This window comes from Drosophila virilis, chromosome 4, assembly GCF_030788295.1.
Source record: "Drosophila virilis strain 15010-1051.87 chromosome 4, Dvir_AGI_RSII-ME, whole genome shotgun sequence".
Classification (NCBI taxonomy): domain Eukaryota; kingdom Metazoa; phylum Arthropoda; class Insecta; order Diptera; family Drosophilidae; genus Drosophila; species Drosophila virilis.
Window position 1 is genome coordinate 8,117,291 of NC_091546.1, and position 17,207 is coordinate 8,134,497.

Here is a 17,207-nt window from a genome sequence, read left to right on the forward strand (position 1 = left end):
TGAGCAAGTAAGCATCCAGACAAAAACAACAACAACAAAAACAACAAAAACAACAACAACAATGCAGACAAGAAGAACGGCGTCAATGATATGCTCAATTTTTCATGCATTATGCTGGCGTACTGTGCGTATGCTTAATATTTGCCTGATATTGACTTGGGCACAAAGCACAGTTAAGCCTGGCAATATCTGCGCCGTTAGCTGGCTGAAAAGGAGAGGAGGAGACTGTACAGATTCCTCATAGAAGCCGTAAAGCCAGCCTAAAATGCATAAGACAATTTGTGCCGCCAGCCAAAGTCTATATAAATGTCTTACGACTATACAACTATTTATACAATACGTACATGTGTGTGTGTGTGTGTGTACATGTTCATGTATGTGTATGCCAACTATACAAACAGATCCAACGGTAACTGTTGTGTATATTTTACGTCCGAACAAAATGCGGAGCATTTCCCTTTAATTGTTCAGATTGTAGCTGTAAATTGTCAGATCCATTAAGATTTTTTAGATAAGCGTCGAAATGACAGTTAGATTGGAATTCAGGCTAATATAAAATCAATTAAGATATTGGAAAATGCTAACTGGCCTTTAGGTCTAATAATAGACATCAAAGTTATGGCAGATTCAACTGCCTGTAAAGGAAGAGAATAGGGGGAGGATGAAAGTGATAAAAAGCTATTAAGTCTGTAAGGGGATTCGGCGAATATACCAAGAATGTTATATTGAATCAAAATCAAAATCATCAATGGATTAATCTATTTGTAAATGCGCAATCATTGAAAATTTACCTAATATATAAATTTATTCTCAGAGCTTCAGAGGGAGGATAAGAAGATATATATCTGCTATTTATAAATAGAGAGATAAGACTTTGATTCTTAATCTGTCAAATGAATTCACAATTTTTTCTGCTATATTTCAAACCTCCCTTTAGAAAATACCCATACATAATCAATATAAATTAGAAAAGAAACTTCTATAAAGCCCTGTAGAACAGGGATTGGTACTTATTTTAATTAGAACAAATTATGTGAAGGGCTTCTTGGTAGGCATAGCAAATTAGGCGGCAAAGAAGCTTTTTAATGTTTAATTAGAAGGTTTGGCAAATTAATTTGAAAATGACAAGACACGAAGTCAATAACAGCGAAGAGTTTTTAAGGATGAAGCACCTCATGGAATTCAAAGATAGCTGAAGGAATGCGAGATAATACGAAGGACATGCTAAGTGAAATTCGGAAAAGTAAAAAAAAAAAACATTAAATAAATGCTATAAGACAAAGGCGAAAGTTGTTGAAAAACCAAAAAAGTTTTTCATTAGGTGTAAATAAAAATTCGAAAGCTACATAAGATACACCATGGAAGAGCATCGCAGTCTCGTTGCTGGGGATTCAAGTTTGGTTCAACTTCCGTTTTTGGATTTCGGGGGTTGGTTCTGAAGTCAGCGCGTCGAACAGAGGCCGTGCGAAAACAATCGCATGCCAAAGTCAACTTCACGCCGCATTGTCGTCGAAATTTTGCTAGGGGCCTGGTGGGTGGAGGTAGCCCGAAGCCTGCTCCGTGATGAGTCCTGCCCGTGTCCTGGCCAACTGTCTGTGCTGGCTTTGTTGACACAGCAGCAGCAGCAGCAGCAGCAGCAGCAGCAGCAGCAGCAGTAGCCGGCAGAGGCGTCGCTGCTGCGTTGGCATGCGCACAGGCACACACACGCTCTGTTGCCTACTTCCAGGCGTCTTTGAAGCTGTCGCCGTTCATTGTTGCGCTTTTGCTGCCACACAGTGCCCGCCCTTGTGCCCGGACCCTCTGCCTAAAGAATGTCGTAAACATCTGTTTTGTGTTTGCCTTTTGCCTTCCAGGCGCGCCCGCTCTCACGTTGCGCACTCGGCGCGCTCTCTCGCATTCTCTTTCTAGTTCTCGTGCTCGCAGCATCCTGGCAGCGTTTCCATATGATGGCCTGTGACTGCTGTGCGTCTCCGTGGCAGTGCTCCGCATCAGTTCCAGCATCAACGCCACGGCGCACGGAGCCAGCTCGACTCGCAGGACACGCAGCAGCAACGCACACACACACAGCGTACGCAAAGGCAAAGGCAGAGGCAGACGCCTGGCGCAGAGGCCCAAAGTGATTTTCACAGCCAAACGATTTTCTAATTTTCCACGAGACAATTAAAAACGCATTAGCCAAATGGAGTTGCCACCGTCTAGCTGAGACTATTAACTGCCACATTTTAGCCAAAAAAAAACAAAAAAACAAACACACGCACACACAAAAATCTAAACGTGATTTTCCACAGTGCGTTGGCTGTTTTCTCTCCCCTCGAATATCGATTGCTGTTGCCTTGCATAAGTCCAGAGTTGGGTATACAAACGCAGCGCGTCTGAAAGGTGTACAAAAAAATACAAATAATAAAGAAAAAAAAAACCAAATAAAAGCAACAAAAGCTTGGAACACGAGATGGTGCAACGCCCAGAACACAATAGCACACGAATGCACAAGAACAACGAAGGCAACTTGTCGAAATTAAGTTTTAATTATACATATTGAATCGTGCATGATGATGATGTTGATGTTGCAGCAACAACAGCAACTGAGGCAGCGCCAAATGCGGACAAAGTTATTTTTAAACAATTGACAGCAGCAACAACAATAACAGCAAGAACAACAACAACAACAACAGCAGCAGCAGCAGCAACAACAGCTGCAACAACAACAACAACTGAGGCAGCTCCAATTGCAAGCAAAGTAAATTTTAATCAATTGACAGCAGCAACAGCAACAGCAGCAGCAACCATAGCAACAAGAGTAACAACAACAACAGCAGCAACAACAACATCAGCAACAGGAAACAACAGCAACAGCAACAACAACAGCAGCAACAACAACAAGAGCAGCAACAACAACAACATCAGCAACAACGAAACTTTTATATATAGCCTCAGCAGATTTCGAGCAAAGGTACCTCGCAGTGTGTGTGCGTGTGTGTGTGTGTGTGTGCGTGTTTGTGTGTGTGTCTGCTAACATTTATTTTTGGGCCAAAATGGATATCGCCCTGCGTGGCACAGCATCAACGACTGGCACTGGCTCGGCCACAGGCACTGGTAAGTCCTTGGGAGAGTCACTGAACTGACGCTGAACGCAAAACATGTCAGTTCGAAGACAGCTACAAGCAGTTACAGTTACAGTTACAGCTACAGTCACAGTTACAGCAAAACACACACAACTTAGACACAAAAATAATCACATAGCATTGTGTATGATGTGTGTGTGTGTGTGTGTGTGTGTTTTGCTGCTATTGTGATTCATTTGTCTGCCTTTCTAATGGAAACAAACCCAGATACTCAACAACAATTCATTTCGCAGGTCTACATCATGCCGTCTCATTGGGCAACATTGGGGTCTCCACGAAGGTCGGTTGCACACTAAAAATATAACACACTGTCAGAATATTGAATGAGTTTCAGTTGTCAGTAGATTAAAAGGCGTAACTTGGGAAAATAAGTGTTAGCAACAACTTATTTGGTTTTATAAGGAATATTTAAACAATTATGACAATGTTACTACCACATTCATAGACCTGACTTGTTTTCAAACCTAAATACTCGTTTATAACTGAATATATATTCTGAATTATATTCTTTAATTGTAACCAGATAAATTTAACTCATGTTTTCCATCATTTTTTAATGCGTAAAGTGTCTTTGCAAAAATAAGAAAAAACAATGTTTAAGCAGTTTAAAGTGCGAAATAGATTTATTACGTATACGCACTATGGTGTACAGGAAATATCTTAAAATTACTTTAACAAATTTAATAACAATTAAAAAGGACGCATATTGCGTGAACTCTAATTCTGTTGAGTTAAATAAATAATAATTATTATTATATAATGTTCGCGTTACATGTGGCGTATGCGTAATTTTTTAAAGATATTTCATTTGCCAATTAAAAAGTCTTGAGGTTTAGTTTCTAGCTCCAATCTCTAATCCCTATCAGGCCACCTATTCCAGCCACATGGATCGCAGCTACGACTCTGAGGATGAACACACGGGTCGTCGACGTTTGCGTCAAACACAATCCACCGAATTGCAGCCTCGCACCTCCGTCTATTCGCGCGGGGACATAAGAGAACAGGTGAGTGACTGCCACTTACGGTTAGTTATGCACAACTAACCTCTTTCTTTTTTCTCTATATAGTACTGCCTTACAGATCGTCAGCTGAATAGCATTGAGCAGCGTCCGCGTCGGGAGCGTTTCTTTGGCTGTCTGTCGCGCCGCGGCCAGACACAGACGAGCAGTTTTCTGGGCGGCTGTGTGGGTCGACGTGTGCCCTCCGACGAGAATTTGGCCGCCTATGCGCCCTTCGAGAAGTATCCGCGGTGCGTCCAAGCAATCAAATGTTTTTGCAGTATTTGCTAATTTGATTTTTGTTTAGCTATCAAAACAACTATACGGACACACACGAATTGGATAGTTCCTATTTTCGCCGGCAACCGGCATCCATTTTGAGCACCGGCAAGTCCAGTGAACCGGATTTGGGTGGTCGGTACAGCTGGATAGGTCAATCGGCACAGATGAACAACAACAGCGACTATCAGACGGAAACAAGGTATGAGTCTTACAAAGTACTGCAGCCGCAAGCCCCCGCCCAATCAAACTGTAAAATGCTATGCCAAACTGTCGGTAGAGATCATGCTTAAACTGTCGCACTATCTGTTGATTTTCTCTATCTTTCTACCCATATATATACATAAGACATTCCTATGTAAAACGCTTGCAATGCTTGCTCTTAGCTATTCCCATGCAACAACAACAACAACAACAACAAAAACTCTAACAACAACAACCAGCCTGCATATCATCTTTGCATAATGCCAAACGCTTTTTGCTTTCAAGGTCTATCGCTTTCTGTAAACTACACTACAATATCTTTGCGATTGCCACAAACCCAAAAAACCTAAAGAAAAACAATCGAAAATCAAACTAGAAGCTGTAAAATATATTTCCTATATACTTTTCGTTATTCATTCACCCTCCCCCACTTCTCTCTAAAACGACTAAAAACCAATTAAACCAAATTGAAACCAAATCCAAATAACTAAATGAACAAAATGTGTAAAAAGGGCAACTTGTTGTACAGCACCACTTGAATCCTTTTACCAGGATGTTTTGCTACGGAATTATTATGTCGAGCTATGCGCTCCACCACATCCTACACCACCAACATCACACACCACCAATCAAATCGCTAATGTAAATGTTTGGTATGTAAAGTGATCAACCAAAGAATAATCTTAAAATCTAAACTTAAATTAATTACAATTACATTTTAACTTAAAACTTAAACTAACAATTAAGAAAAACGTTTTAAAAGTGCGCTAATTAAAAATGATATATTTTGTTTGTATTTATTTAAATGCTATGTGTCTGCACGTGACTAAAGTTCGAGAAAAGAGAGCAATGTTTGTTAGTTATATGCCCAATATATACGTTTGCCTCAAATAGTTGCTAATAGTTCTTGGTCCATATTCTGTTTCACAGCTCGTATCACTGCCCCACGTATGCCACAATGCCCATGCCACAGCAGCAGCTGCAGCAACAGTCTGGCAACCCCAGGTGAGTAGCACAAAATAAACTATTTCCATAAAGAAACGCATTCGTTCACGATCTTAGCACATGTTCATGTCAAAATGTATGTCAGCTGACAGCTAGTTCAATTTCGCACTCCTACATATTACCATAGAGATTCTCCGAACATTAAGTTCTCATAGGAAAAAGAAAATATATCCAAGGATCATATGTACCTTATCCAGGACATAAGAGCGAGCATTGACTTTTTCGGTTTGCTATTGTCATTTAAAGCTAGGAAAAGACCAGCAACTGATGCTTAAGAAGATCAAATGTCACTAGACAACATGTAAAAGTGCCTGTCACCTTTAGCTAGAACTTAAAAAAGCTTTCCCGCAACTAATCATTGAACATTTTTTGATCCACAGAACGAAGCACGTAAGCTTCGCCCGATCTCATACTCTGACCAGCTTTGACACCGTCAATGCCGGCTTTCGCTCATCGGACCGCTTGAAAGGCGCACGCAGTCAGGAGCGTCTGATTGGTGGCAAGAAGCCCATCATTGCAACGGGCTCCATGTACGAGACTCTGCAGCCCATACTACCCCATCAGCAGCAAGCACAGCAACAACAGCAACAACAACAACAACTGCAAAGCTCTACGCTGCCGAAGACCTGGCTGCCAGCTCCAGTTCAGCTGCAGCCATGTCAGCATCACCATGCTCCCATTCACCTGCATCAGCAGCTACCAGGTAAGCCTGGCCGAATGCTCCAACCCACTTTGTGGCATCTTACTGAAATCCCAATTTATATCCGCAGACAATATGGTGGGCTTGATTATACCGCAGCCGCTGCCTGTGGCTTTGCCGCCGCCTAGTCCCGAGGTGCTCATTATTGAGAAGAAGTTCCGCAGTGCAATGAAGACGCAGGCAACCCAAACGGAGATGGCGGCTCGTCGCGAGGGTCTCTCCAATTCGCAGCTGCTGGCCATGAGTCCACGTGCTCCTCATCGCATCAAAGTCATGTCACAGGGCGCCCAGACGAACGGTCTGCAGAATGGCAAAAAGCTAACGAAGAGTCTGTCGGAGATACCCAATGGCAAGGATCTGATGCATCAGCATTACCAGGGGTAAGTGTGGGTAACAGTTAAATGGGGGTCAGTAAGCTTTCTATCAAGAGTTGAATATAAGCTGCTAAAGAATTAAGTAGAAAGATATTACATTACATTACATTACATACAGCACCTAATAAATCCTACGAATATGTCCACTTATCTCTTCCTGGTATCTAGTCAGCCTTGTGTCTAGATAAAATTACAGACTTAAATGATTCCATAGATCCTTTATACCGGTACCCCAACTAACCTTCCATCCTCTCTGTTTACTTTCAGTTCGGCCTACCCCCACGACTTGATTTATCGCACCCAATCACAAGATGTGGTTCCACTGCAAACACTGTCCGATGCACAGAACAACATCATGTACTATACGCCGCCGCCGCCGCTGCTGGACGCGCACAGCTACGGTCTCGGCATGGAGCATCTGAGTCGGGGCCGGGGCGAGCAGAATGTGGAGTACGTAAATGTGAATGCGGCTGCGCTGGCGCTGAACGAGAGCTTCGACTACGAGAGCAACAGCTTGCCACGACGGGCATGCACCTCGCACGCCCGCACCGAGACGGATTACTTCTCGAACAGCTTGCCCCGGCGACCGGATGCACTGCACAGCCACGATGTGTGCAAGCACATCACGGAGTGCGCCGAGCTAATGACGGACAGCGTTCCCCTGGATTTCACGCGACCTCATTTGCTGCCGCCGCCCAGCGAGTACTGCAAGAACGATGATGATCCTGTCGAGGATTACTACGAGGACGAACAGGAGGAGGAAGAGGATATGCGAGCACACGAAACGGAGAGCTACAGCTCAGAGGTGTGCATGGAGCAGGTCGTGGCGGCGGCGCAGAATCGTCGCATGTCAATGTTACCCATGGACGACTCACCCTTCAGGCGGGACGATATCCGCCGCCAATCCATGCCGATCTATGGGCAAACAGAAAAACTGATCGATGGCTTTGGGCCACGCAGCTCGTTTCGGCATCGCGACAAAGTCAGCTGTTTTGCGAAGGAGCCGTCGCCGCGGGACGAACAGGAGATCTTCATAGACTTCAAGCCACACGTCTCGCCCAAGCCCAGTCCCAAGCAGCAAGTGAAGCATCGCAAGCAGCACAAGGCGGAGATAGCCATGCGTAAGATGCAGCAACAGCGGCTGGCACAGGCGGCCGCCTTTACGCTGCCCAAGTTGAAGCAGCCAGTCGGGGTTGAGGCTAGAAAAGTTGAGCTTGAGCCCAGCGACGAGGAGGATGATGAAGAGGAGGAGGAGGATGATGATGCCAATGAGCGGGAACAGCAGGAGCACGAGCCCGACTCGGAGCAGCCGCAAGCAGACGACGATGAACCAATCTATGAGAATATCATGCCCTGCACATGCAAGCTAGAGCCAGCGGCCACCGAACTGGTGGACAAACGGACGCAGTTCCGGAAGCGCTCGGTTAGCCTGGATGATGACTATGCCGCCGTGACGGCCACCGCCTGTCCGGCGCCCAGCTTGCGTTTGCCCTCCACGCCGGCCAGTCCATGTCGCGATGAGCTGCTGCTGGCCAATGTCTCAACTTATCCATCCTCAGACTCGCTGGCAAACGACACCACCCGCGATCACTCCGACGGCATCTGGAATGAGTCCCAGGTGACCGTGCTGACGGCTGAGCACAGGGACATCTCCGATGGCTCCTACAGTTCCAATATGTTGCTCACGCCCTCCTCCAAGCGCAAGAATCTGCTGCTGCAGCATCAGCAGCGCAGCTCTGTGGACACAGATGCTCTGGACCTTGAGGAATTGGTGAGTCTTGGGGAAACACAAATCTCTTTCTCTCTTGTGCTCTTAACACTCATTCAACTTTTAGAGTCCCACCTATGGCCTCCAAACACTGCCGAAGATCATAAGGACACCTACGCCCACAACATCAAAGCCGGCGACGGCGCCCACCCAACCGATTCAAACGCCCGCTATAGCCGTCACGCCCTCAAGCAATCAGCTGCCGGACTCGGTTAGCTCTCCTCTGCCCAAGCGCAGCATGGCCTCCAGAAGCTCTATGCCAGATGCCCGCCAGCTTATGTATGTGTCTGGCGTGCCCAAACAGCGGTAGGTTGAAGTCTCAGCCCAACGCAATGCGATAATCCATTTAATATTGTTTCCTTCCGCTTAGCCACTCGGACGCCTCGTTTCTGCCCTCCGGCACGGATTATGCGCGCAGCGCTGACATTTCCGAGTGCAGCACAAACACAGATGAGTATGCGACCTGCACGGATACCTCGAAGCGTACACCAGGTATTAAGACACCGCCGACCACGACTAGCTCATCGTCGACTACACAAGTGCCAGGTTTGGGGCTCCCAAGTATTGTGTGTATCTGTGTGTGTGTATGTGTGTGTAGTCCACATAACACTAAGTGTGTGTTACATCCTTGAATGTTGTGCCGTATTCCCGGACTCAGTCAGTGCTCATCCCCACACCAATCACGCTTGCCGCCTTAGTACTAATCTTGCCTCTAATATAGCCTAATGCCTCTTAGCTCATCCACATTCACAATTCTCTAGTTTGTTGTTGTTGCTTGACGAACGCCTTGCCCGCAATGCTTTAGCTGTCTTTAGCTGTCCATTATAAAGATCTGTTCTAATGCCGAAATATTTCCATCACACATTTGTAGTATCCACTCAGAGCTCACAGCTGGAGAAGACCCATGCGGGCAGTTCTTTCGAGAGCGCCAGTTCACTTTACTCCATGCGTGAGGAGCTGCTGCAGCATGACGAGAAGCCGCCCGCGAAAGGTGCACAGCTGAAATCCCCAATGGGCTCGGCGGCTGAGCTGACCAAGAAATCGCCCTCGCATTCCATAAGCAGCACCACTTCATCGGGCAGCTGTCCGGTTTCGGGCCAAGCCATCAAATCACCCGCCAAGGAGTGTGAGCCCCAGACAGTTGGCAGCGCCGCCAGTGGGCAGATGAAGGTCAGCGCTGCGGAGACGGCAGCGCCGAAGCCCAAGCCGGAATCCATTTCGGAGGACGAGCGCAGCGAGGTACGTTACTCCTCCTCCGGCTACTATGAGAGTCCGCATGATGAGGACGACGAGGAGCAGGGGCCGCCCAGCTGCAAGTCGCGTCGCCAGCGGCAGGATGACGAGCGCAAGCGACGCAAAACCTGCATGAAGCTGGACATCGAGAAAGAGAACATGCGCGCCCTCACCAGTCCCATCAAGAAGCCTAGCGGCGCCGCCAAGCAGCAGTCACCGGAGCAGCACAGCGCTGGCATTCTCGAGGGCGGCAGTCCCAGCAAGATGAAACGTTTCCGCCCCAAGATACGGCGACAGCTGCGCAAGAGCTCCAGGGAGGATGTGCTTGCTGCGGCTGCCGCTAGACGCACGCGTGCCACACCCACCATTTATGGCCTGAGCAGCGTCAGCGGCGATACAGAGCTGCTTCTGGATGCCAGCATGACCAGTACAATGGGACCGAGGCCCAGCTCCGCAACAACAACAAGTAGTGCGGCGGCCACTACGACAACCACATCGGCCTCCTCCACGGGCACTGCCACGCTGCAGGATCAGGCGGCACCACCGCCCACTGTTAGAAAGCCACATAGCTGCGCCACGCCCACAGCGCTACTATCGCCCAAGCTGCCCGCTACCGTGTCGGTGCCCGTTACCAAATCCGCCTCCGAGGCGGGCCAGCTCAAGGCGAAGTCCATTGAATCACTGCGCTCCGTGTCGCCCGGCTCGGACTCGGTCTTCTACAGCGAGGCCGATGGCAATGCGGCCAGCACGGAGCAGGGACACTGCCTGCACTGCGGCAAGGATATGGAGGGCAAGCAACACAACAATACAGTCAGCGAACTTGCCGGCGACTCCGTTGAGTCCATACCCTACATCGAACAGGAAGCGGACATTGTGAAGCCGCCCTCAGATTTCGCTGACTCGCCGGTGACCACGAAGACCACCCAGCGGTTGTACAAGAAAATGGATAAACGCTTTCGATCCGAGGAGCGATACCATGGCGAACGAGGCAGACACTACAAGACCAGGCAAGAGAACATACGCGCCAAGGTGAGCTATGCGGGAGAAAAGAGAGAGGCAAATTCCATAGAAAAAGAGAACGGCTATTATCGGCACGTCGATGATTAGATTCCCTAGTAGACATGTGTTTTATTTCATATCTTTATTTCTGATCAATTGTTCCTGTGAGCCTCACGATCTGAGATGATTTCCAATATACGTAATGTTATACTTACTTCCTGACAGATCTCAGCTTTCAACCGATTCTTCCAATAGAGTTATATCAAATACTATTCAGATGTTGATCAAATGTTATTCATATGTAAATAGAATGGTAGAACTCGTAATTGCCTACGTTGATTAGGCTACATTCATTCTATTTTAGCTCATTGTTCGTATGCGAGCTATATGATATAATGCTCCGAGTCTTCCGATTCCGACAGCAGAAAGAACAACCTATGCAAATTTCATGTCGTTTCAAGACTGAGGAACTAATTCATTTTGAAATTAGGTTTCAGGGCTGTTAAGACTGATCAAGAAAGTGTATGTATTTATTCTTATTAATTGATCTATTATTTATGATTTATTATTTATATTTTTTTTATTTATTATTTATTTTTGTATATGTGCCTTACATATTTCATGGTCTCTGCAAGACTAACAAAATGTATATTAACCTGTGCAGAGCGAGGAACGTGGCCGCGCGCCTAGTCTACCCAATACACCCATACTGCGACCCGCCGGCTCCAGTCCCTGCGTACTGCCCGATATCAACACGGAGCAAAGTCAGCATATCATCTATAAAGGTCACTACGATGCGGGTCGCTACACGCGCCTAACCGACGATGATCTGTGGACGCAACTGGATCACCAGTGCTTCGGTGGGTTCTCTACGCTTTCGTTGGTTTTCAAGCCCGTTAATTTGAGAATTCATTAAATGCCTTTGCAGATCGCTCCCGCGAGCGTCGCGCCTCCACTGAGTCGGAGAAGGGCTTTCATGCCAAGTATCAGGTGATCTTGCATCGTCTGGTTCAGCGTCGCTGCACACTCGAAATGTATCATCGCCAGAAGCACAACAACTTCCGTAAGTGTGTGTACTGCAGGGAACACCCTGTATTGTTTTCTATATTTGGCACAACGTGCGCGTTGAATTGTACAAAAAGAGCCACGAGAGAGCGCGTTGTATGCCCTTACAAAGGTTATTCTAATTATATTAGACCTCGTGTTGTGATAAATATTTTTCTATGAATCTTCAAGTTTCGGTATAAATCAATTGTCTTAAAATACGTATATATTATAATCAAAAAGCTACTCCTCTTATATTCGAAAATTTGTATGAGGGAGACTTTTAATTAAAATGTTCGGAATTTTGAAAATATTATTGAAGCATATTTAAGCTTCAAAATTCGAAACCAAATGGCAAACTATACGGCCAAAAAATTGTACCATAGAGACTCCCTTTAATTTAAGCATTTGCAAAAAAATGTTTAATAGCATATATTTCCAAAAGAATCATCATATAATCATAGTACTTGCATGAAAGGTTTGCCATACGTATATTTCGAAACAAGGGTATTTGGGCTTCGGCATTCACCCGGTTGTTCACGCCGTTTTCCTTATGATAGTGGGTCGGTGGCGCTCTGACTTTTCATGACCGGCACTTGGCATACGAAAAAAGCGAAAAAAAAAAATACAAAATAAAAAATAGTTTTTTATGTTTGATTCTGTTATCGAAAATAGTTGCGGTGCGTGCTTTGTTGTGTGCCGATGCGACGGAGCGAACACCTTTCGATCGGATCTCGTTATTATCAAATGTAAAAAGTGCAAATTCTGCCGCGTCCCAAATTTCAGTTCAGAGTGTTCAAGGCAGTTGTTGATCGTCAGCGCTAAAAAAAACACACACACATATTTACACAATAATAAATCCAAATGATTGGTGGGTAAACAAAAAATCGCATTTCACATGCCAAGCGCTGGGCCTTAAATCCAATAATTTTCCAAATAATGCCACAGAATTAATATCGTCGAATTCGCCGCCGGATTCGGTGCGACGCAAGCTTGAGGAGGTGTTAAAGCTAATGCTCTTAGTCTGGGCACGTGAGAGTTTCGTCATATCAACGCTCAGCAATGGCGCGCACGGTAATGTGTCCGGAAATAAAAGCACACAAATCACATCTCGCACAAATCTATAGATGAGTCTATGATATATACTTTATGTATCTTTCTAATTGTTTCCCTCGCGCAGGCGTGGACAAGACGGTGGTGGTGAAGAGCGATTCGGGTGAGTTTGGCTTTCGCATACACGGCTCCAAGCCGGTGGTGGTGGCCGCCATTGAGCCCGACACGCCGGCGGAGAGCTCCGGCCTGGAAGTTGGCGACATTATCATATCGGTGAATGGCGTCCAAGTGCTGGACAAGCATCACACGGAGGTGGTCAAGATAGCCCACGATGGCTGCGAAAAGCTGGAGCTGCAGGTAGCCCGCACAATTGGCGTGCTCATGCACGAGCAACTGGAGCCGCCCAGTCAGCCCATCTTCAGCGGCTACCTGTGGCGTCAGAGCGGCCAGGCTAAAGGTGCTCCAAATACCAAGAAGTGGGTGCGACGCTGGTTCTCCCTGCGGCCAGACAACTGTCTGTACTACTACAAAACGGAAGATGTAAGTCTTACAAAAACACATATGAATATGATTCCCAACTAGTTCTCGAATTAATAGTTACGAGAACACTTTCGGCAAGTTTATTTATGTCATATATCACACATTATGGGAAGAATATGTTGAGTTAAATATGAGCTAGTGGCACAACAACAACGAAAATAACAACATTCTGTGATATATGACCATATATTTTTAAAAATATTGAATATGTTTTGATACTTTTGAGCTTCTTAAACAATGAATACTTATTTAATATTAGGGGTAGTTTGTTAAAGCTTTAAGTTCCGCTACAGCTTATAATAAGTATAAATTCTTGTATTAAAATACAAAAAGAATTGGAATTATTTTTAGCTAATAATGAACAAGTATTGTTCATGAATTTTTAAGAAAATTATCATAATAGAATTGATCTTTTAAAAACATAGTATTCAGCTCTTTAGCTCAAGGGCTGTTTACTTTTTTATTTCATCTTTTAACAAAATAAGTTTGATATTTGAAGAACGATGTAGAAAGATTTCCTAATAATCGATCATAAGGAAACTAAGCAGTGGACTTATTACTAATAGCAAGTGAGTCAGTTAAGTTTATAAAGATATCAAAAATAAGACTGACTCAATTAGTTTATGTCAACTAATTTAGGTAAAATTTAAAATGTTTTTAGTTAAAGTAATTAACGTAATGGAAAAGTCTGTTGTTAGCAAATGTGTTTAGACTTGTTTAACTTGTTTAAAAAAGTTATTTAAAATTTCTTTTAATAGGATTCTCAGCCCGTGGGTGCCATGATAATGGCCAAGCATACTGTGGACTTGTGCCCCCTTGATATAGGCAAGCCGTATGCCTTCAAAGTGGACTCCGGTGAGGGCATACCCATGTATGTGGCCGCTGACTCCGAGGAATTGGCCAACAGATGGTTGAATTTGCTGCGCCAGGCGGCCACACAGGATAATCAGTGGCTGGACAAAAGGTTGGGGCACATTGATCTTCAAGAAACTCACAGCCAGCTCATTTACTCACTCTCTCTCTCTTCTCTCCCTCACAGTGCCCGCTGTCTGTACCAGAGCCCAGGCAACATTGTGCGACCCGATTGCTTTGGGCATTTGCTCAAATTGGGCTCAAGGTGGTGCGGCTGGTCGATCCGCTATTGTGTACTTAAGGATGCCTGCCTCTATTTTTATCAAGATTCAAATAGCAAAAGTGCATTCGGTGAGTCACAGACAGACCATAAAGAAGTCTGCTCTAGAATGGTCTAGTTAAGTGCAATAGGCTAAGAGATACCCTGTACACGGAAACTAAAGCTAAATAGCTCCATAAAAAATACGGCGGACTATAATTTAAGACAATAATATAAAAGTGCAGCTAAAATTCAAATTAGAAAGGAACAAAGGAGTGAGAATGAAGTCAAATAATAAGGAACATATATATTAATAGTCCGCTAAAAAGGTCTACTAAATTCCCTATCAGACTCGTGTTAAATTTTGGTGTTACAGGGTAGTCTAGCAAATAAACAGACTGCAGACGCATGCAGCTAATTAATTAAAATTTGGTGAATCAATTTGGTTTTCGTCTAGGCATGGCCTGCTTGCACGGCTACAAAGTGGCCTCGATGTCCACCAATGCGTCCGGCAAGAAGAACTCATTCGAGATAATACCACCAGAGGCGAAATTGCGTCATTATTATTTCTGCACCGAAAGCGAAATGGATAAAAAGCGGTAAGATCTCTAAGCATTTATTTTGATTACATTTGTAATATATTTTGTATTTGCAGTTGGATATCCGCACTGGAGTATTCCATAGATCGGTGGATCAAGTCCGGGTAACTAAGGTTAAAAACACGCTCCAGATCGGCGCTCAGTAGCCGACGCAAGCGTCGTAGCTTTAGCTACTTTATGGATTAGTTAACGTCTGGAATTCATATATTTGGGACATTAGTACGGGTACTAGGTACTACCAACTAGCTCTTAAGCAAAAACGACAACAACAACAACAGCAACAAACACAAATTATATAGAAAATAGTCCAGAGTTTTTTATAGCTACTAAGACAAGGAATTTAGGCAGTCAATCGTCGAATCGGAGGCTTAAAACTATTTTGCAATATACCATAGAGAATTTTTGGTGTGTATTCTTGTTATATAATTATTATAGCTTATGTTTAGTGAGGTTGTCTTGTTATACACACATTCACACACACACACACACACACACATGCACATACACACCATATATATATGCATAACATAGCGTATAGTACTTATATATATAGTCGTATAGCAGACCAACATATTGTCTAAAGTGTGTTTGAGTTGAAAACAAAATTCATTAGGCTTTATCGATTGAGAGATAATTAGGTATTCAAAGGCTCAACCACATGGCAATTGATATCCATGTTAGACGGGTATCTAAAAAGTGAGATATAATATTTACAAGATTAAACTTTTGGGGAGGAATCAAAAAACTACTCATGACCAATTTCACAGGCATCAAGCAGATAATAGTAAAGTTATCACGAAAAGCGGCTGTATTGGAAAGGTTTAATATTTGAATACAAAATTAATGTGCATGTTATATGAGAAACACGGTTTTCGTCCCTACAACAATATGCGGAAAAAGAAGAGAAAAAAGAAAACAAGATGGTTTATTAGTTAGACACAATTATTATTGATATGTATAGCTTTTTTATAAACATTAAAATCGGGAAAGAAAGTGAATCACATTGTAGCTAAGCTTAGTTTTTTGATAGGTTGAGTTTTTTGGGATTGCCATTTTGTTTTCGCGTGAGTCGATCGATCGATCGATCGATCTATCTGAGTGACAAGAGAGACACAATAATAATATGGCAAATACTTTATGAGTACATTGAATACTTCACAATCCAGTAGTTACTTTGTCATATATGCGATATATGATCTTTAAATATGCTGATTTCCCTTCTTTTGTGGATCAGTGTGTGCAATTTATTTTGTTAGTGCTACACACAAACACACACACACGCACATGCGTATATATATTTTATATATTTTAAATAGAGATATCCAATTATTGAGTGTGTGCTGATTCATTTAGAGAATACTTTATTATATATACATGACAGCGTGACAGCCATTTTTATGTTATGTGGAAAATGTGAGCAAACCATTAAAAAAAGAAAAAACAATTACCAAAAAAAAAAAAAAAAAAACACTAAATAAGAGCTTTAACTATTAAATAAAGAATATACCAAGAACAATTGTTAAATTGTGCCATATTTTAATTCAAGAGAAAATTACAAAATGCTGCAAAAGTTTTTTGGCGTATTACAAAATTATTGTCAATATTATTGAAGCACATTTTGTGAAATATGTGGTTGTGTTATACTCTTGATTAGATACAGCTTCTCTTTATCTAACTTAACCGATTCAAGAATAGATGCATGTTAAGTAATAAGCTGGAAATATGAGCTCAAACCGGTTCGATTCGATCTCTTGCTGTCAACTGTATTTTAGTTAACACATACTTCAATCTATGCAATTTTTAAATTTTACCACAGGTACAGTAGAGTTGAGCTCCTTCTAAGGATAGCCGTTCCCATGTCTAAGAGTACGCCAATGACAAATGTGTAAGTTGTGGTACTGCTGACAGCTTGAGGGCATTGAAATGGGCCTAAACATCATTAATTAGGCTCAATGATGCAACGAACTCGGGTCCTACCTGCAACTGCAACTATCTGGCTGCCACTTTGCCCCTGGCCCAATCCGTCAGGCTCAAACCAAAACGAAGCATTTCGAATGCGATCAATGAACCTGTCAGCCCGACTCGCCACTCGCCACTCGCGACTCTTGACTGCGGCTCTAGCTGCACGGTTGTTTAACACAAATTTTGAGTAATTTATTTCAGATCGTAAAGAGCTGC

At 43.8% G+C, this 17,207-nt stretch overlaps 1 protein-coding gene across 6 annotated transcripts; it reads left to right on the forward strand.

The window, feature by feature from the left end:
* Nucleotides 1–1,972: 1,972 nt before the first annotated feature.
* LOC6627691 (uncharacterized) lies at nt 1,973–16,507 on the forward strand. Of its 6 annotated transcripts, none has more exons than XM_032438236.2 (20): nt 1,973–3,093; nt 3,356–3,402; nt 3,989–4,126; nt 4,190–4,371; nt 4,428–4,601; nt 5,116–5,256; nt 5,534–5,608; nt 5,989–6,311; nt 6,379–6,688; nt 6,950–8,453; nt 8,518–8,756; nt 8,821–8,942; nt 9,322–10,712; nt 11,347–11,542; nt 11,611–11,745; nt 12,907–13,319; nt 14,078–14,283; nt 14,359–14,522; nt 14,888–15,029; nt 15,086–16,507. In XM_032438236.2, the coding sequence occupies exons 1-20, from the start codon at nt 3,033–3,035 to the stop codon at nt 15,135–15,137; spliced, it is 6,015 nt and encodes a 2,004-aa protein (XP_032294127.1). In that variant the 5' UTR covers nt 1,973–3,032; the 3' UTR covers nt 15,138–16,507. The 6 variants fall into 6 exon arrangements, with proteins under 6 accessions (XP_032294127.1, XP_032294128.1, XP_002052510.3 ...); XM_032438237.2 differs by having other exon boundaries at nt 4,003–4,126; nt 8,821–8,996; XM_002052474.4 differs by having other exon boundaries at nt 1,974–3,093; nt 8,821–8,996.
* The last annotated feature ends 700 nt before the right edge of the window (nt 16,508–17,207 follow it).